Genomic DNA, 21,555 nt, shown 5'->3' with positions numbered 1-21,555 from the left:
ATAACATTTAGACACAAGCAGTCAGCCAGCAAACCCAACAACATTTTGCCACACTGACAAATGAAAACATTTTACTATAGTTTGTTTTGATCTCAGTGTGCTCATGCTTACAATTAAGCACCAGTATTGGGGAAAAGCCTTCTGCTATTATATCTATATTTTGCTTCTGGAGCCAGACTTTTTTCTTCATTCAGGCTTTATGAGGATCATTCAAAGTTTACCTCTGGACACTAGCAGTCTTTGCCCTCTATTTTTTAGCAGAGTGGGGGTTTAGTTTATTATTAGTATGTTAAAATAACACTGACTTATAGTGACTTTAGGTACTTATTTTTACTTGCTGCCTATCATAAAGACATAATTTCTTCCGATCCTTAGTGCCGTCTACAAAACTGCCAAGGATAACACAGTTTGGCAGACTTGAAATGGCATTTTTGCACCAACAAAAAGATAAACTGACAGAAATCTGAAATATAAACACGGTGAGATCATCTTGGTAGAGAAAACAACAAAAGCCAGCCAACATGCAAAGAAAAGCTTTGCATGTCTTTCAAGAGGCCTTAAGAACTTTTCCTAAAAACTGGGCTACTTAAAGAAATGACAAGGCAACAGAATAAAGATGCTCATGCATACTGGCTTTCAAACTTATCACTTATTTGTTTTGGGCTTTTAACCCCCCAGCTGCCACAGAGTGATGGAGTTCCACATGCAAATAAAACTCAACCACAATCAATCAATTAATTCTAATACAGAAAAGTGTTAAGTTAGTAATATATAAAATATGGGATCTCAGGGATTACTGTCAGTTCAGTAGCCTTGCGTATTACATAACCGCATGTTCTTCTTCTACATGAGCGCACAGCGCCACCGTGTGACCAAGACGCGGTAAGGTGGAAGGAACTGGGCTGGGCAGCGGGCTCACAGGAGCAGCAGCACCTCTCTTCATAATCCTCCACATATCGGATACTGATTGTCCACTGAACAACTGGTGAGAGACATTTATGTTACTCTGTTTATTTATTTCATGACAGGGCTGCTCTGACAGTGTTTGCTGCCTCCTCAGCTTTTAGGATGAAGGCGGTGAAATGAGCATCGCTGTTTGTGCGACAAATACGCCGTCCATGATGGTGAGATCTTTAGATGCACATCAGCATAAAGACTCAACAATACTGTTTATTCCTCTTCAAAACACACGAGAACTATACTCGTAAATCAGTGTGCAGTGGCCTGTATTTGGCGCGCGTAAAGGGATGGCAGGCAGCTGAACGTGACAATTACGTTACAGATGACAAGTCGGTAATTAATGGTAGACCCACTGTAGCTACATATAAAAGTGTATCATCTTTGTATAGTCTGTTTGCGATTATTTCGGCTTAATATTCCTCACTTGCATGTGGTGTCGATATTAAATGGCTCCACGAGAAGCGCCGGACTGAGACTTGGCCTAACTGGGCTCATTTTCAGGCTCTGCCATTGGCCGACTTAACCCATCAGCTGCGGCCGCCTTCAAGCTCAGTTCATGTGTTGTCATTTGGAAAAGCATCTATGTCTCAGAATGGATGAAGCCGTGTGTGGTCAAGCGTCTTATGAGGAAATCCAGGCCACTGGGAGCCAGGCCACTGAAGGTCCTCCACAGGGAATGAGGGGGCTGTCGGTTCCCATTGGGATTGAACTGATGCTCTAACAAGAGCTTTAGATATGACACAATATGTGTATTAAAATCATTTACCAATGGCTTTTCAAGAGCGTGAGTCAGCAAGACCCGTGTGTTGATGGTGATGCGTAGTGAAAAGAACTGTTGTCCTGTTTTATTTACAGATGAATTCTGATTGCTGCATGGAAATCATGTGAGCTCATGCAGAGCTGTGGGTTTGCAGGGAAAGAGATTATTGCTCTCTGACTCCCAGCTTCTTTCTGGCACAACTGCTTTACGTTTGTATGTAGATCAGCCTGGCTGTATGCACATCATCTGAATGAATTAGCTCCCATAATGCACATATTATCTCTGTCTTCCTGGATGGCTGTGTAATAATATACCCTATGCCATCACTCCCTCATTTCCTTTGCACAATGTCTGAGGCTCTGGAGTTGGTCACAGGGTGACTCTGCTCAGTGTTTCATAGTAAATGCCCGGGATTGTGTAAGCCAACTCTTGACTTTACTATTTTATTTTAACAGCACCACATGGTGTCATGAGCATTTCAATGTCCTTAGGTGAGAACTGAAATAGCTGCTTTATTTTTGATGCACTTACAGAGATGCTGAGGTAATTGGCTTATTGAAACTGTTTGAAACAGCATGCTTCATTCACACTTGGTTTGGGCTGTGAGAATCCATCCTTTTGTTGATCAGAATATGTTCTCAAACAACCTTTTTTTAACAAATAAATAGTAGCACACTGTTCTAACACCCTCCTAATTTTCAGCATGATGCATTAAAGATCAAAGGTGAACTTGCGAAGCAGAAATGAGTCTGACTTCCTGGTTTTTGGTGAGCGGTGGGGGGATACGCCATCGTCTTCCCAGGGAGATGATCTTTGTGGGAAGGGATGACTGTGAGCTCATGTTGCAGGTACAGTACTGTATGTCCACCAAATTCCCTTCTTCATCTGGCCATGAAATAATCTGAATCAATGAGATTAGAGTGGACTGCAATGAATGACTGGATCTTGTCTGACTCAGTCCCGCAGTGTGGACAAACAACACGCCGTCATCAACTATGAGCCAAACACAGACGAACATAAAGTGAAGGACTTGGGCAGCTTAAATGGGGTGAGTGTGTCACTTATTTACTAGTTTGCGTCTTAAAGGAGCCCTCTACTATTTTTTTTAGAAAATAATTCCTGTTTACTGTTTTAAGGAGAGCTTAACTCTGCTGACAGCTGTGTCATCTCTTCTGTGATTTTTCAGAAACAAGTGATGTCTGGTTATAAAAAAAAAAGATCTTTACAAACTGTGTTAAAAGTAAGGGGGCAGTCCTCAAGATTGAATACTATTTAGTTGCATCATGGGAAATGTAGGTTATTTAGTTGTGATGGTGTGGCTAATACAAAGACATAAAAGCCAGAAAAATCTTAAAAACGTCTTTTGTGTCAGTTTCTAACATTTTATGTATTTCTCTTACGTCTTTAAACTTAATGAAAGTGCACTAAATCACATGAAATACTAAACTTCCCTTCAACTGCATCATGAGTTTATTGTTTAGAAAATTAAACACGAACTTATGTGATCATGATTAGTTGACCCATTACCAACTGATAATGGTTTTTAGAAGACTAAGTTAATGACATTAGGATCGTTTTCAGTCTAGATGTGATTCGTTGGCTTTGATTCAGACATCCTTCTTTATTAACACTTTGTTTTGCTGAAACTGAACAAACAGCATGTTATACAGTAATGTCATGTAAGCACTGAGGCTGTAAGCAACTACTTAAAACGTCCACGTAAAAAACTTCTAGTTCAGTCAACAACTCTGTTCAGGCAAGCTGAACCACTTTGTGTTGTAAATGTCTGAGAGAATTTTTAGACCCAGTAAATAAATATCAGTGAGCTAAAGTTCTAAAGTGAGCTGAAGTGAGAGTTGAAAAACTCCAGAATAATTTTTATGTTTTAACTCTGGTATTCAATTAAGTTAGTAAAATTGACTGACAATTTAAATTCAAGAGAATTTAGGGTGCCGATGTTATTGAATTTAGTTTGCCAAATTTATTCTGACAGAAGTGAAGCTAAAGAAATGCTACTTCCATTCCAGTCGCAGTAATGCTTGGCAACCTTTTCAGCAAGTGTCCCATGCTTGAAAATCTTTTTAAAAAATGGTGCAAGTTAAGTTTTTATGACAAATATAGCCAGACCAAACACAGAGAGTTCCAGATGTCTACACGACAGATTTGCAAAAGGTAACAGCATTAGATAAGCAGTTTGAGGAAATTAGATGGAAAATATATATAGAACTAAGGAAAAAGATGATAATTCTAACTGGGCTGAAGCTTTTATAGAGTTTGGGTTACAGCACTAATGATGCACAAATAGTTCTGATCTTAGAGAGGAGTGAGTTTAAAAAAGAGCAGACAGACTTACTTTTGAACCAAGCTCATGAAATGTGTTTCTTAACCCGATTCTTTTGCATTTATTTGCAGACATTTGTCAACGATCTGAGAATACAGGAGCAAATCTATGTCACGCTGAAAACTGATGACAAATTGAGGTTTGGATATGATATCCTTTAAATATGGTCTCGTATCATCTGTCAAAACCAGTGACACTCAGGACATGGGCAACACTGTAACTTTATCTGTTCTTGAATTGCTGTGAATGCTTATTGTTCTCTGCCTGCTGCATAATAGATGAGGCTTTCAGTGCATGTTTTTCACCCCTGCAAAGAACTCCCTGCCTTTTTTTTTTACCTTAACCTACCTCACATACCAACCTGTTCACTGTGGTTCGAGGAGAGCTTCATATTCCTGAAGAGGCCCTCAAGGTTAGATGACATCCTGTGCTGTGAAAAAAAAAATAATAATAAAATAACAAGTAATTAAAGTGTCTATGCTGCAAACAGAGTAGACATGCTTGCTCAGAACAGGATAGCCTTTTGCTGCTTTCATTACTTCATTGTCAAAGGAATCAAAGAGATGTGCTGAACTGGCCAAAAGCTACTTTTAAGGTTTGATTCATGTGCCGCTTCATCAAACTGCCCAGGCTGCTGCAGAAAAGAGGATTTAATCTAATCATCCAGATTCATTTCTAAAAAGAAAAGACAAAAAAAAAGTATTTGAGGCCCAAAAAAAAAAAAACATAAAAAAAATCATGTTAGCTTCTATCCTTTTGTTTGATACAACTGTTAAAATGATCTCTTCTTAAACTCACTCTGCTGCTCTTGCCTCGTCTGTCAGCACGAGAAACTGAGCAGCCAGCTTCAGCTGAACCAGAAGAAACCTTCAGAGGCAGAATCGTCCAAGTCTGAGACAAAACCCTCAGAGGCAGCTGCAGCCTCTTCAAACGCTGTTGCTCCTGCAGCCTCAGAGGTCAGCAGGTCAGAGGAAAAAACAACAGGTAAAGTTAAATATTGATACAGTGGAAAGATCATACATTTAAAATTTTTAGAATTTGTCTTGATATTTTAATAATCTGTTACACATTGAACAGTGGGGTGATTAAAGAAAATCAGATAGAAGATTGATGCCAAATAACATGCAACAACAGTAGTAATGTTGTTTTTTTTATATTAAGCCGTTTTTACACATACACTAGCTATGATATTATCCAGACATGTTCTGGTGTGGATGCATGTGAGAGCCTAGATATCTACAACAATTGTTTCAGGTTAATGCAAAATTTATCCAGCTACTAACCTGGTAAGAAGGAAATCAAATGAGAACACAGGTGAACTAAAGTAATAGAACTAAATAGACAATACAGTGTTCTAGAACATTTACATAGATTTAGTGTGTGTTGGTAAAAATTATTTTACATGCTTGCCCATATCGTTGATACCTTTAATTTCATGTATCGGCATCAGCATAAAAATAAACATCATTACGTCCATGGGGAGCTTCATCCATTATGCTAATGCTGTGAATAAAATAGTGCCATTTCCACAGTGTACTTTTAGCATCATTAGCTGTATTAACATGGAGCATTTTTTATTTAATCAAATGTCTAATTTGGATAAAAATATGTCATGTAAACACCTCAACTTCTCCAATCGACCTTTATCGGATTGAATTTTCAATCCCATCAAGAGAGGTCGTTTAAACCTTTTTATGATCTGATCAGGATAGAAAAATAACCACACGTTGAGTTTAGGTGACATAATGAGTTTAGGAAAGACTTGAAATTAGGTGGCGGTGTAACAGAACTGGACTGTAGTGGATACAACGTTCTTACTGGAAACTCTGAAAGAGTTAAGGATTATTGAGCGTCTCAGTGGTCGAAAGGCTTGAAACAGCCAGCTGTTCATGGAAATATTTTATTAAATTTGATAATATTGTCTACTACAGCTTCTTTTTCTGAATTAGTTTACATTGCACAAGTTAAAAGTGTTAGATTCATATTAAATCCAAAAACAGTTCATGTAAACATGTCAGCTAGAATCTCTGATCCGACTGATTTAGACAGATAGAAGAAATTTTTGTCAGTGTAAATGTCGCTATTGTCCGCTGCCGGTGGACTCTATCTAAGCGCCAGCACCCATCCTCAGGAAAATTTCCAGTTATTAGAACTGAGACGCAAGAATCTTCCAGTGTGTGGTGCATTTTCAAACTGAAAACTTGAAAGTCTGAACTTGATTCACCAGACATTCTCCAGTGTGTCTAAGTGAAAACAGCAATAATCACTACATTAACCCCTCTCAAAGCCACCTTCTCATACTGTTTCAAACCAGCTAGATGTGATAAGGTGTGTGTTACAATGTAAAGACTAACATACTGATTGATTTTGCCAGGAGACACAACAGTTTTGCACCGTGGCACCCCCCTTTATGGCCAGCCTGCTTGGTGGGGAGATGGAGACACCAATGATCCGCAGCCAGGAAGGCCAGAGGAGAAGAGCTCAGACCGAAAGAGAGAAAAAGCTGAAACAGGCATGAACAATGTTGTGTACACACTACAAAACAGATACTGCAGTGTGTGATCTTATACCGTAGTTAAGGCATTAATAAGTTAATTGATAGGGTGAACCAAATATTGTCATCTTTACAACTTTATTTTTGTAGATATTATTTGCATTTTGTTGAATTTGTGTTGCCACATTAATAATTTTTGCATAAATTCTGACAGAAACCAAGAAAAGTGCAGAGATTCTGAAGTCTACCCCGCAAACAGCCCCCAACCAAGAGCCAAGTTACTTTGAAATCCCAACTAAGGATACACCACCTTCTTGTAAAGTGAGTGATGAACCCCCCTCACAAGAACAAGAAACTGGTGCTTCTGCTGCTGCAGAGCCCATCCAAGGCCATGCCTCCTTCACCATTGAGTTTGACCCCGGGGCATCAGGTAAAGTGACTGTCAAAGATCGAGTGGCAAAAGTAGGACCAGAGACCCGACCACGTCCTAAAAGGGCAGGTGGGGAAGAGCTGAGTCCCCTTCAAACAGCCATGGTAGCAGCGGAGGTTAAAGTTGCTGACTGGTTGGCTCAGAATGAGCTGCCATTGGCTGTAAAAGAGACAGTTGCAGAAGATGATGGAGAAAGTGTTAAGAGTGATGTTCCTGTGCAACTGAGAAGTCTCAAAGGTAAACAGTATGATACAGCGTTAAACCATTTGGTTGGTCTCGCTTTCTCTATATTTTGGCCTATTTCCTTTGTCTCTTTCCTACACATATGCCAGGCAGTAAACACGAGGATGGCACTCAGAGTGATTCAGAGAATGCACTAGGAGAACAACGCAGGGCTGCAGCTCTGGAAGAGCGCCCGTGGGGTCTTTGGGGCAGCCGTGGGATGAAGATCAGAGAGGGCCGTGCAAATGTACCGGAGGGTCTCTTTGCGGAGGAGGACAGTCCTGCGCGTCGTCGCAAGTCTTCAGTTTCCAAAGTGGCAAGTGGACTGGCAGAGAAGCGACGTGGCTCGGCACCGCATCAGCAGAGTGGGCGCAATGAGAGCCATCGCCATGGAGATGACTTCAGTGACAGAGGGACTTACATCATTGAGTTGGAGAATGGAGATAATGAAGAGGAGGAGGCTAGGAAACTAATTGACAAAGTAAGCAAGAATTATCAAGTTTTATCTGTATCTAGTTGTCTTCTGATTATGTGCCAGTCATTTTCAATTTGTTTTGTTTTAGGTGTTTGGCGTGGATGAGCAGTGTGTTTCTAGGTTAGGGGGCCATGGCCAAAGAGAGAGGCTCCCTTCCCAGAGGTCTGGTACTGGGGACAAAGGACAGCCAGGACACTTGGAGACAGAGGTGCAAATGCCTCTCAGGTCCTTCCATAAATTACAACATTTTTCTCCTTTATTCATCATGTTTTCCTTGGTTCAGATTTTGTCTGAAGAGTTGATGGTGGGTGGTCCTCGCTGGGTGTCACAGTGGGCTACTCTTGCTGCCAGCCACATCAGAACAGACCCTGAGGGATCAGGAGGGGACAGCCATATCATGGTCACAGAGGAAAGAGGTACTCAGCTTGGTTTTCTCAAGCTTTGGCGTACAGTGTTACACCATAATCTTTTTCTTCTCTCTGCTAAGTCAGAAAAAACATTTTGGGAACCAAAGGTCTAAGATTTGTGTTTAAACTCAAGGCCCGCGGGCCACATCCGGCCCATGAATGTATTTTTTTTGGCCTGCATGATCATATCTATCACTATTAGAGCTGGCCTGCTGATAGAGTGTACACTCCACTATAATACTACAAGTCCCACAGTGCATTGCCAGTGAGTCGGTGCATCAGTCAGAAACAACAGCAACAGATTTGAAAATACTTCTTTTTTCATTTATTTAATGATTAATGTAGTTTTGTAGGCAATAGCTAACAGGCTCTGTTAGTTCCCGATTCAATGTGTGCAATAAGGTCATTTTAGAAAAGTTTTTAATAAACATTGAACCACTCTTGCCCGCAGCTTGTTCCATAAATTCCGTAGAGATTACCCTATTAACAAAAGTTTCACTGTGAGAAAATTTTGTTTTTGTCAAAGCTCTTAACAGCATTTTGTTTTTATAATCAAACTACACCCGTAAAAGACTGCCTTATTACGCAAATCATTTTCTTATATTTGGTCTGTTTTTTTTCTCAGGTCCTTTAAAAGTGTATCTTCTAATTTTTTTTCTTGCATCAAAGAAATAATATGCACTTTAGGTCTTGTTGTGTCACACATTTTTGTGTGAAATAGTTCTAGATAATTCCTCAAAGTAGAAAAATAACCACTGAATTAAAACCCTGCACACTGGTCATTGCTGTTTGATGCACATTCTTAGAAGACTTTCTCTCATTTCAGCTGAAAAAAGTGAATCCAGCCATTCGGCCTCTGTTGTGTCCTCTGGGTACACGGAGCGTAAGAGAAGAACCCTTCCCCAACTACCTGGTGAGGACCTCATCCGTGGGAGGAGGATCCCAGGTGAAGGTCTGCGTACAGATATGGGGGAAAAACAGGATACAGAGCTACAGGAAAAGGAGAACCAAGAGGGGAGGATGTCCAAAGGAAAAAATCACCCTGGTCGTGGTACTGGAGGTGTGGAGAGTCATGGTGGCAGCCCCAGTCGGTCCTTATCAGCCAAATCAGCGGACAGTAGTGGTGCGAGATCAGGTGTGTTCACCAAACCCTCCATTCGTCCACTGACCAGTGGGGAGAAGAGAATGGAGGAGGCACAAAGGAGGAAAAAGGAAGAGGAGAAAGCTAGGGAAAGTACTGGGAAACCATTACTGAGACAGGAGAGTTTTACTGTTGACAAACCGAGCTCCAATGTACCCATTGAGCTCATACCTCGCATCGATGGGTTCACAGGCAGCAGAACCCAAAGTAGAGAAGCTGGTATTGACAGTGCCACACTTCAGAAAGACTCCGAAGCTGTCGCAGCCTTTCTAGAAACCACTGTATCAGACCAAGGGGATCCCCCGAGTCAGTCTATTGAAGGCTCCATGTCACCAGAGTCAGATGTGGACACAACAAGCACAGTAAGCCAGGCTGACGGAGTGAGAAAAGTAGTCCAGAAACGTAGAACTCTAGCAGGACAGCAGAAGGAAAGAACAGTGGTGTGTTCCTCCAGCAAGAGTACTGCTGGAAGCAAGGACACTCAGGACCGGAAACTCAAGAACAGAACATCTGGTGCTCAACAACCTAATCGCCCCTGGACCTCCCTGGACCTAACTGATGATGATGTAAACTCCAATTCTCTTCTTTCAGACTCACAACCCGCCTCCATGCAAGAATCCAGAGGCTCAGGTGTTAGAGTCCAAACTGGGGGCACAACAGTCGGGGCTAGCACCAAGTCTAGTCGGGCTAAGGTAACCCAGGCCCCAGCTTCCTCTGCAACAACTAAAACCACTAACGTCTCCAAACCTAGGCCTACCAGGACATCTCTGCTACGTCGAGCCCGACTTGGAGATTCATCAGACACAGAACCTGCTGATCTGGACAGAATGTCAGTGGCCTCTGAGGCGTCCACTGCTAGTTCTGCATCCAGGACAGGGCTGGCAAGAAGGGGAATGTCCAGAATAGAGGCTCTGGCACAACCAAGAAGACCAAGGGTTGGATCTCCCTCTGCCCAGAGTGACTCAGAGGCCACTGTGACAAGGAACAGAGGTCTGGGGCCCCGCAGTACAGCAGGGGATTATGCCATTAGACAAGGACTGAGAGGGTCCAATGTGCCCCCAGTCTGTGGACCTAGAGCCAGAGCTAACAGCGCCTCCAAGCTGCCTGATAAAAGTAAAGGAACCAACTTTTCATATGGGCATGTTACACCTGCATGTAAGTTAGAATATGTTTCACAATGTCCAAAAGCATCTATAAGCTGATCTGTGACACATTTTAGTCTTTATATTGTCCTATAATTCATTCTCTCACATTATACAATTTACTGAAAATGCATGCATAGAATAATTTTTTACTTAAAGTAAGTTTGTTTAATCTAAAAAAAATTCCTGTATCTCAGGCTAGACTTTACTCAAATTCTTTCTTCAGCTGGCACGCGATGGCGCCGTGTGCCTGTGGACTATGCCTCCACCTCAGAGGATGAGTACGGCTCAAATCGGCACATATCTACACAGGGACACACAAGGCCTTTCCCATCCACTCGAGTCGCCCAGTTAGGAGGTTCAGCCCCAGCAACCCCAAATCCTGCAGGATTGGCTACCTTAAAGCAGAACTCCAGGGATCAGGATGAGTATATGAGAGACTGGACAGCACACAGCGAGGAGATAGCCAGGTACATATGGACTTTTGACTTGGAGTCATTTCAAAAAGGCAGATGTGAATGCTGTCAATACGCTATCATTACTGTCTCCCAACTTTTTACAGAGGGTTAAAATTGGTCAAATGAAACATAGCAGGAAAATTTTCCAACTTTAAGACCATAATGAATGATGAATAAGACAGGGTCTAATTATTATATAACCTACTATTGGTGCATTTGAATAAAAAAATAGGAGGTTGTGCTGCAATAGAGACTATGTCAAGCAAAGCCCCTGGTGTAAGACAAAAGTTTAAACAAAGGGTAGAAAAATGAGTTTTCATATATAAAACAGTGATATAATTTTTGTATTGGTTTATCAGGATCAGCCAAGATTTAGCTAAAGACTTAGCAATGCTCGCCAGAGAGATTCACGATGTGGCAGGAGAGATTGACTCAGTCAGCCCAGCAGCAACTGACCCTGGAGCTCTGGTAAAGTCATCACATTACGTAAGAACCAAAATATCAAGTTTAATATTTCTTTGCTGCTGACTAGAATAACCATGTTCTTACTGAAGTATAGCTTCATTTTAAAAACATATCATGTTGTGCTTCTAAAAAATAGTGTATGATGAAACAGCTTATATTTTCTATTATTTTAAAATTTGTTTTAGCTGGAGGAGTCTGCATTTGATGACAGCTTGGGCCTCGTTGCAGAGCACAGCAGTGGCCAGTCTGTTGAGCTCCGACAACGAGGCTCCAATGGACAGAGCTCCCGGTCTATCCGTCGACAGACATGGAACAGAGATGATGTGAGTCTGTTCTACAGTATTAAACATAATGTAGTTGTAAACGTGTACAGGTAATCCGCATACTTTACCATACTTGAAAAATTTTATAGTATCAGATGAACGTGTCAAATTTGTACAGCAGTATACCACTAGAGGGAGCTCCAAAACTAGTCAACCACAGTCACCCCAGTAAAACATCTCTGACTGGGCACAAAATCAGGGTTTTATAAAAACAGCCATGACAGTCAGGCCCATTGAGGGGGTGCACAAGCCCTGAGTAAGTTTGAACTGCAAAGCTGCACTCATAAACATGAATCCGCATGAATTATCTATGAATTATGATAAGAAATACAAAGTAGTTCTCCTTCTGCGCCTTGCATAATGTCATTGTAGTGTATTTTTATCAAGTAGAATAGCACAGCATTAACAAAGACTTAATCTTTGCCATTATATTTAGCTGTTACAGTTTTTTTCGAGGAAAAAAACAGCTATAAAGATATTTGTTTTTTATCATTAAGTGTGTACAGCTGTAGCATTATTTCAGAATGTTGAAATATGACAAAGTTTTTCAACGTATAATTCAATATTTCAGGCTTATAGCCTGATTGTCACCAATATTATAGACTTTTTCCACACTGGCTATGCTGTATATATCTCAGTCACACACATATATACATACATATATATATGTATGTATATATGTGTACTGAAAACTGAATGATTGAGGAAATGCATTTTGAACAAGAAGCTTAAAAGTATGCAGCACCATGAAAATTGTTAGCTGTGCACTATATTTGTATTTGAATGAAATAAGATAAATTTAGTCTAGACTACTTGACACCCTGCCTGCAAGGTTGAACGCATTGCACAGTGTGTGTAACAGTTCTTACAGAATATCAATAACTAGGTTAAATGAAGGAATAGCATGGAATAGGATGTGCTAGTATCCCCGTCATGTTACATGCATTTCTGTTTAATCATCTACCAGGCAGTTCTAGACAGTCTGCTACTCGCATCTGTGAACCAACTCTCTACCAGGATACGCCAGTCTGTTGACAAAACTGCCTGCAAAATCAGGTGAGCACTGAGCCACATTATCTGCATTTTGAATCTGTACTCAGAAGAGAATGAATGCAGGATATTACTGTAAAAATAGGCTCATATTATATGTATCGTTGAAATTATTGTCTATGTTTTATGCTGAAACTAGACCAACTGCATAATCTGATGGACACATCACAGGTTTTCTCTGCTAACCCACGGCACATTTTTCTCATTAGGGTGACAACTCAAAAGGATTTTTTCCCTCTTACAATCTGCAGACAATGCTTGAATAAAATTAAATGATCAGTCATGTAATACTTCTAACAAGACCTATATTAAGCATGTTTTTACTTTCATCTATTTTCATTACAACTTGGCTTCAAGAATCCTCTTCAAGGATAAAGAACAAAAGTGGGAGGAGATTGAGACCAAACTGCAGGCAGAGCATGACTCGTTACTACTCAAGAGCTCCAACAAGGTGATGAACAGGTTCACCTCTCACACTTTACTTGATCAACTGATTGCTTTTGAATCAGACTACACATCTGTGCTTTAAGCCATACAAGCCATATTTGACTACTATACTATTTTCTGTTTTCTCTTCCATCACTGATCAAGTTTTAGGGATTCAAAAGGCAACAGAAATGTGTCATTTTGCTTTTAAGGAAAGAAATGTGGTTGGCCTACAGGTCAGTTGTCTGTTGACACATTTCTTAGGGATTTTTTTGTCTGATACAGAGTGACTTTATTTGCAAAATTAAAAACAAAATCAAGCCCTCAAATAGTTTTGCATCAAACTAATATTTCTTGTTTTATTCCAACACCAATTAAACTGACACTGAATGATGCCTATGTATTTGACTCTAATGTAGTGACTGGATCAAATGCTTCATAGCAGTAATTCGATTTAATGGCAGAATGTCAAAGTGACTGAGTGCTTCATAAGGCTTCTGTTTCAACATCCCTACTCTTATGTAATGAAGATTTTGGTAATTTTCCAAATGATACTATTGTGGAAATTATTCATTAAGCAATTTATGAGAAATCAACCTACAAAGCTCCTGTTGTCTTTTGCATTTTTGTTATGCTGTTGGGAAAATTGGAGTGCCATTGAGTCTGTAGAAGTTGTTTACAACCCATTCTTCTTTCAAGAGTGTACTTTGTTTGCTCAAGGCCATGTGCCATGTGTCCTTTTTAACTAATTCTTGTGTTTTGACTGTTCGACTGTGCATGCATGATTACAGTTCAGAATTAACTCTCAGTCTGTGAACTTGCACCTGGAGTCAGACTGGGTTCTACAAAGTCTTTACAAAACCAAGATATGAGTTCTCTGTGTGGCACTACTCTCAAATGAAAGTTAACCTTATCATTGCTCTATAACATTCCATTAATATGAAGATAAATACTATATGGAATTACCTTAATGTAAACAATACTATGAGGTATTGACTGCTTTGTTATGTATGCATTGCTATGAATTGAATTTAAGTTCATATCAAGTTTAATGTGGATGTTAATCTCAATCAATTTTAATAAGTTTCCAGAAACTGTTTCTTACAAAGCTCCAAAATATCTGATAAATGACCACCAGCAGTGGTTGTGACAGTGTCTTGGTTGCAATTAAACTTGTAAATGCCCTTCAGATTACTCTACAGATGCTCATTGTAGATCATAGAACTCATCAGATATGGCTGTTTTAATACAGGAGGAAAAAAGTTACAGGCTTACTTCCATCTAAAGCTCTGCCTCTCTTGGGGACAGAGAAATAAATTCTGCCTCTAACCTAGTCTGTCCTCATGTGAACCCCTGAAGAGAAATGTCAAACCATGGCACAAGTCACAGCCAGGACACATAAAGCATTTCTGGGTAGGAAGGGCTTGGCTTCAAACATATTTCTACAGCAACAAAGAGATTAATCAAGCTGATTTATTTGGTAAGAGAGTTTTCAATTACTTAATTACATCCCCAAGCTCCCTAGCCTTCAATTTTTTATTTATATTCTTAACAGGAAATTTCTACAATTATTCAAGATCTGAAGAGGGTGGAAAGACAGCTCACAGGTATGGATCTGATGGTTCGCTGAAATTTTCAGAATAAAAACAAACCAAAATAAAAACAAACAAAAGACATACTGCAAAAAGTAGGCAACATGAGAGAGCAAAGACGTTTGAAATCGCAACAGTTTAGTGTTACTGATAGTGTTCAACTGTTTTCACATGTTTGTTTGACTCCAAACTGATAGTAATCGACATGATGGTGGACCCAGATGGTACTCTGGATGCTCTTTCCATTCTGGGCCTGACAAGTCCTTTAACTGACCAGAAGATCAATCCTGGGACTGGGCAGGGGGCATCAGTTCTGCAGACTGAAGCAGTGGAAACTTCTTCCAGCACACTCTCAAGCCTCAGGCCTGAAGGACTGTCCACTGACCCTCATGGCTCTTCAGACCACACCAAAGTGGCAGAATGAGACCCAGGCCCCCATCAGGTCTCACAATCCTACAACTGACAAACTAAGGAACTATTTCAGAATGGATTCTTCGTATCAGACATGTCCTGAAACCCCTGGAATTGACCTTGGTGTAAGTTGTAAAGATTATTTTTTGTATTTGGTTTGAGACAAGATGAAGATGCCTTTTCAATGCTAAAGCAAATCATGCTGGGGCTGTATACAGTCAAAGAGAAGCTCTTGGCGTGATGGACACACTACAGTATTTATTGTTTCGCTTATGAAGGAACTATGACATCATGTGGAGTAACCCATCTGTGTTTTTGTGTTAAAGCTCATTCCTATGATTCATTAACCTTAAAAAAAAATTCTAAATTAGGATAGATGTGATGACACAGAACTGACCTTCAACCTTAAAATTCTTGTTACTTAAACATAATCTTGTCAGTTGTAAAACCCACAGACACCCAAATAGGAAAGGTGCAATATAATGAAAATGAAAATAAAAGTAACATGTGTGGTAAATGTTATTCTATGCTGCCATAGAGTTGTTGATAAAAATAATTACATATTGTTTCCCTGCAACTTTCAAGTCTGTCTCAGTAATAACTTTCCATCTGAATCAGCCATGGTGCTTGTAGGCTGAGGAAACAAACTGGCGATGCAGAGTATCTGCCTATATTAATAATTACTATTACTACATTTTTTTGTGATGTCATTTAAAATCTGTGAATCAAAGTTATACCCCGTGTTTTAATAGAAACTATGAACTCAAATGTAGCTCCTTGGAAAGATTTTCCTCTTCCAAATGTATTTTGTCACAAGTGCCCTGGACCAAACAATCATTGGAGTTGATGGGAGATAAATGGAGAAGGTGGAATTTTTGTCTTTGCACATATTAAAGCTCATGTATATTAATAGTAATCTCTGAGGGACCAGGCCATGATCTTTCCCAATTATTTTCCTTTATCTTTGTATGTCTTTGACCAAAAGCAGGGTTTAAAACCAGCTGCCTGTACATGAACAGTTTGACAAATTTCAGATCACAAACAAGACGTGTTAGAACCAGCATAGACAAGGATCACCTCTGCAGCCGTATTTTATTGTTAATAATACAACGAAACGATCAACCGTGTAATGATTGAGGGTTTTCCAGTGTCTTGCCTCATACCAATGTTTACACTTGAATGTAACCTGATCAAAACTGCTGAAATAGTTTTAGCCACAACAACGAATAATTGCATTTTGTGCTCATCATACTTTGTCTTGAATTCTGGTCGAGCTTATGAAAAATGTTATTGTTTTGTTTTTTATGTTTTGTATGATTCTTTTTTTTCTTCATTTTTTCTTTTTGTGTTGTTTTAAGGTTAAATGTTGACCTTGCAACATTTGTCTTGTCTCATTTCCAATAAAAAGCATGATAACCTTACAACTTTGAACTTCTTGTTAGTTTTTTTCATGCTTTAAAATTGAAAAAAAAAATCAGATAAGTACTGGGTGGAAAGAATGACAGTTCTGAACATAATAGCCCTTTTACACAATTAGTTTATTCATTCAAAATTTCAGAGGGCTCATCTCATTGGCCTCATTTGTGCCTCCTCATCCCTTCTTGTCACCATTGAGACTGAGAATTGTTCACACAGATACACTGGAAAGATGTCCATCATGTAAGGTTTGGAGAAGCAGCTGATATTGAGACTTGTAATCGATTCTATGGGTTATATATATATATATATATATATATATATATATATATGCTTTATTAATCCCAGCTGGGAAATTCCTTCTCTGCATTTAATCCATCCTAGTTACATCAGAAGCAATGGGCTGGCGTAACCTGGTGCCTGTGGAACAGCTGGGAGTTAAGGGCTGTTCTGAGGGGCTACACCTTCAGAGCCTTTCCAACCACTAGGCCACCACTCCTGTGAAGTGGTGCAGTGGTATATCATTTACATTTGGAATATCCAAAGAGGTCTTGACATGTTAGGCCCACATTTCAAAGCGAAATCAAAGTAAATATTAATTGACATTAACACCCTTTATGCTCCTTTGACAGAATATTTACTATTCAAAGGTGGAATGATTATTTTTAATTGATGCTGATTTAAAATTTCAGTTCTGGAGTAATAACATCTCAATTTGTTAAGTGCCCTTTAACCTCTACTACTCTGCCTGACTCTTTAGTGAGAGCAACTAATATGCAGGGAGAGGAGTTGAGAGAAGGAATCAAATATGTGATGGGAAATAGGATAAGGTGAGAAAGAAGTTTATTTGTTAAATTCTGGTTTGATGTGCAAATAAGGTTAGTTTATTAAGAATATAGAACATTAAACATTTCTTTTTTTATACTTTAAGGATATGTGCACACAAAGGTGCATTGTTCTCCATTAAGGATTTCCCATGTTCTATACGGTGTTCTGGCTAATTTCATAAGTCTGGTAAATAGTAAATTAAAAGCATTAAAATATCAGCTTAGTGGTCTTATTGTTGTTGTCTGATAATCTCATAATTCTTACATATAAGGTCTATATAGCTTTAAAATAAAAGGGGACAATTATAAATTATACAGTACTTATGGGCCACCTTATCAGGTAACATGGCAGCAACTCAATACACCAAGACATGATTAAAACAACTTGCTGAAGTTCAAACTGCGCCTCAGAAAGGGGATTTAAGGGACTTTGAACGTAGCACGGTTGTTGGTGCGAGACAGGCTGGTTGAGTATTTTAGAAAATGGTGGTCTACTGGGATTTTCACACACAACTATCTCTTAGGTTTACAGAGAATGGTCTGAAGAAAAAAATATCCATTGAGCAGCAGTTGTCTGAACCAAAATATATTGTTTGATGTCAGAGGAAAATGTGCAGACAGGGTGGAGATGATAGAAAGACAAAAGAAACTCAAATAAGCCCTGGGTCCAACCAAGGTATGCAGAATAGCATCTCTGAACACACACAACATGCTCAACCTTGAAGCAGATGGTTGACAGCACCAGAAGACTACACCGGGTGTCATTCCTGTCAGCTAAGAAGAGGAAACTGAGGTTACAATTCACACAGACTCATCAACGCTGGACAATCGAAGATGGAAAAATGCTGCCTGGTCTGAGCAGCAACATTTATATTGTAGGTCAGAATTTGTTCAAAACAATATGAAACCACGAACCCATCCTGCCTTGTATCAACAGTTAAGACTGATTGGCATGCTTTGGGCCCATTAGTACCATCTGAGCATGGTTTAACCTGGATGGCAAACTGGTTGCGATTTCTGAGCTTGTACGTAAGATGGTCACCAACTTGGAGAAGTTGTCGGCTCGGCTGGATGGAAATTGACCCACAAATTCGGATGATTGGAGTCGCCAGTGGGACCACTGAGAGACTCAAGGCAGACGAAACAGCTCTGGCCTGAACCAAAACAAATGCTGTTATCAAATTCGGCTCCCTGTACTGGCCTTGGATGGCTGGTTTAAAGTTCCCTGGAATGTTTTGTTGACGGATGCTCAGTCCCCCCATCCTACCCCCACCCTCCTCACGGGCGATGGACTTTAACCTGGATCAGCTCCCAAGGATGCCCACTATCATCAGGCGGCAGAGACTGTGAGGGAGAACTGGGACAAAGTTCATATGCTCACTTCTACGCACACACATGCACCACACTCAAGTACACCACTACAGATACACCTCCCCGAGATTCACTGTCTGGGTCCCCCCCCACCTCCCTCCACTCCCGGGCAGTGGGTTGATTGGACGTGCTCTGAGAATGCAGCTGCGTCTGCAGTTGCTGCGATGGGAGACCCCTCTCCCCCCCCCCCCGCCACGTGTTTCTGATGTTGTGATTGTCTGAGTTATGTTCTTTATGTACTGAGGAGTGTTTTTTGTATCTCAATAATGGGCCCTTAGGCCCAGTGTGGAGATGCCTTTTTTTATCCTCTCCAGCTACATCTTACTCCCCTAATGTTACCTTTCACCTATATCTAAGACAAGGAGCGCTGTAGAAACGGCTGCTCCGTCAGTCTGCCTGTTCCTGTTTGTGTTATATGTTGTTTTGTCTAGTCTTGGATGGGTTGTACTGAAAACATGAATTTCCCTGCAAGGAATTAATAAAGTATTTCTGATTCTGATTAACCACCAGTATTGTCGCTGACCATCTCCATCCCTTTATGGCCACAATGTAGCATCTTCTGATGGCTTCTTCCAGCAGGATAATGCACCATGTCACAAATTTCATATCATCTGGTTTCTGTATTATGAAAATTAGTTCACTGTACTTACTCCAATGGAGGACTTTTGGGATGTGGTGGAATGGGAAATTCTCATCATGGATGCAGCTGACCAATTTGCAGCAACTGTGTGATGCATTCATGTCAATATGGAGCAAATCTCTGTGGAATGTTTCTAACACCTTGTTAGATCTATGGCACCAAGAATTAAGACCTTTCTGAAGGCAAACGGGTGTCCAACATGTTACTAGTAAGATGGACCCAATAAAGTGTCTGGTTTGTGTATATTATTAGATATTACTGTATGTACAGTACAAATTAAAACACCCCATTGGTTTGCATTGGAATCTAATTAAACAAGAAGTTATTTGTAGACAAACATTGTGCAGAACAATGTTAAACTGCAAAATTGCCTTTGGGAAATATTTGTTTCTTCTTCAACAAGCAGAACAGTTAATGGGCTTTTTATTAAATGTGCCATGGTCTGCAACCCTCTAAAACTAGCAGCAAGTTGCAATTTTTTAAAAATATATAGCATGGAGCTGTTTTAAGGACCTGGCGACTGCAAACTGTGAATGCAGTTGTTTGAATTAATAATATACAGTAGTTTACATAAGGGAAAAGGGTTCAAGCATGTCTTGCTCCACTGATTTTTTTATTCTAATTATATATAATTTAATTAATAATTAGGTCAGATGTGAGGTCAGAACTTATTGGTCTAGGTCTCATGAAAAGTTAATTACTCCTCTGGGCTTTTATCTTTCCACCAGAAACAATCCTTCTCCCTGTCTGGCTTCGTTCACACCTTTTGCAGAACCAAGTGCACACAACAAATTAGGTTTTAGAAGCTGCACTGCCAGAGTTACTGCACTGCCAATTGCGTGTCTCCAGATGTCCTGCTCCACTTCCTTAATCGTTTAAAGCTGTGTCAGCGTTTCCCTATGCGAACAACTTTCATTGCAGTAGCTGATGCACATCAGCACCTCTGCAGGTGTTCGCCTGACTGGAAGCAGTTTGGCTGAAATCGTCTTATCCAACCAAGTCCAGTTTCCTTATGATTTTTTTTTTTACCATACCTTCACTGGTTCTATTTCTATTATATAAATAAGATACTCATGTTACTGCAGTTTTTTAAAAATTCCTTTTCAGCTAAGATGTATCTCCCTGTTCCTCCTTAAAATATGTTTATCTGCTCACATAAATGTAATGGAAAACAATATGGATATAGAAATTTGTCAGCTGGTGCACAGTGTGTGCCCTATGCACTGTTCAGTGTAATTTCAGCTGCCATTGATGATTTAGCACCAATGTGGCCTCAGACTGAAAAAGATGTATGATGCTGGCAGGATAGTTGGAGCATTTACATATTCTGCTCTAACTCACTGATGGACCATCATTTCTTCTGGGTACTGGAGAGAAGAACTATAGGTAAAGAAAAAAGATGGCTTTGTCAGTACAGTGCAGGTTTTTATAGGTTGTAGATCCAGAAGTAGCTGTTAGTACAGTCTGTTTAAAGTAATACCAGCTTGCACTTACTGGTACTCCTGAATTTCTTAAAAAAATCTTTAAAAAATGCATACAAACCAAATTCATACCTTGTTGGACTGCTTTACCTCTAATGATTGGAGTATTGAATCTGAGATATGACAAGAATGATGAAATTTAAAGGTAAGGAGTGAAATTTGTGTCACAAAAGAGTCTTTTTGAGAATCATTTCAAATAAAAAGACTCTTGAAATTTACCTTTGAAAGAAGTTGAAATCTACTACAGCAAAAATTAATAGCGTAAACCTACACATTTGAATAGATAGGAGTAAAAAACGTGGCAAAAACAACCAGCATACACATTTTTAGATCCCTACAGGAAATGCTTTAAAGCTGCCACAGTGGTTCTACAACTAAATTATTCATAAATGGCTGAAATGATTGTGTCTGGGGTGCATAAATCTGGACTGCAGCTATACAACCAGCAGTTATTTAGTTAAGCATTTCACTCTCAACAAAAGCCAACAAGCAGCAGTTTTATGCGAGTTGTTCATAAACTTCCAAAAGTTGTGCTACTATCATGTTGCTTTGGCAAAAACGAAAGACTTCAGTCAGGCTAATCATTTCTGTACAGAGCAAAGTGAGCTGTGTCCCCTATATGTTCAAGCTAATATGCTAAACTAATCTAATTTGCAACTAACAATTGCTAAAAGACCAGAACACACCAACAGCTCACTGCTGTGAGTCCATCATATGATGCAG

At 39.8% G+C, this 21,555-nt stretch overlaps 1 protein-coding gene across 3 annotated transcripts; it reads left to right on the top strand.

Annotated features, from left to right (window-relative positions):
- The first annotated feature begins 859 nt into the window (after window positions 1–859).
- On the top strand, window positions 860–15,382 carry cep170ab (centrosomal protein 170Ab). Of its 3 annotated transcripts, none has more exons than XM_041984144.1 (19): window positions 860–985; window positions 2,423–2,568; window positions 2,679–2,768; window positions 4,133–4,211; window positions 4,415–4,473; window positions 4,886–5,045; window positions 6,436–6,573; window positions 6,770–7,222; window positions 7,318–7,688; window positions 7,771–7,890; window positions 7,966–8,098; window positions 8,916–10,385; window positions 10,599–10,842; window positions 11,190–11,298; window positions 11,481–11,618; window positions 12,586–12,674; window positions 13,026–13,119; window positions 14,650–14,701; window positions 14,884–15,382. In XM_041984144.1, the coding sequence occupies exons 2-19, from the start codon at window positions 2,464–2,466 to the stop codon at window positions 15,108–15,110; spliced, it is 4,131 nt and encodes a 1,376-aa protein (XP_041840078.1). In that variant the 5' UTR covers window positions 860–985; window positions 2,423–2,463; the 3' UTR covers window positions 15,111–15,382. The 3 variants fall into 3 exon arrangements, with proteins under 3 accessions (XP_041840078.1, XP_041840079.1, XP_041840077.1); XM_041984145.1 differs by having other exon boundaries at window positions 861–985; window positions 8,916–10,343; window positions 11,190–11,316; XM_041984143.1 differs by having other exon boundaries at window positions 861–985; window positions 11,190–11,316.
- Window positions 15,383–21,555: the final 6,173 nt, after the last annotated feature.

Source organism: Melanotaenia boesemani, chromosome 4 (assembly GCF_017639745.1).
Source record: "Melanotaenia boesemani isolate fMelBoe1 chromosome 4, fMelBoe1.pri, whole genome shotgun sequence".
Lineage (NCBI taxonomy): Eukaryota > Metazoa > Chordata > Actinopteri > Atheriniformes > Melanotaeniidae > Melanotaenia > Melanotaenia boesemani.
Note: the sequence above shows the minus strand (reverse complement) of the source record. Positions and strands in the feature narration are given on the sequence as shown.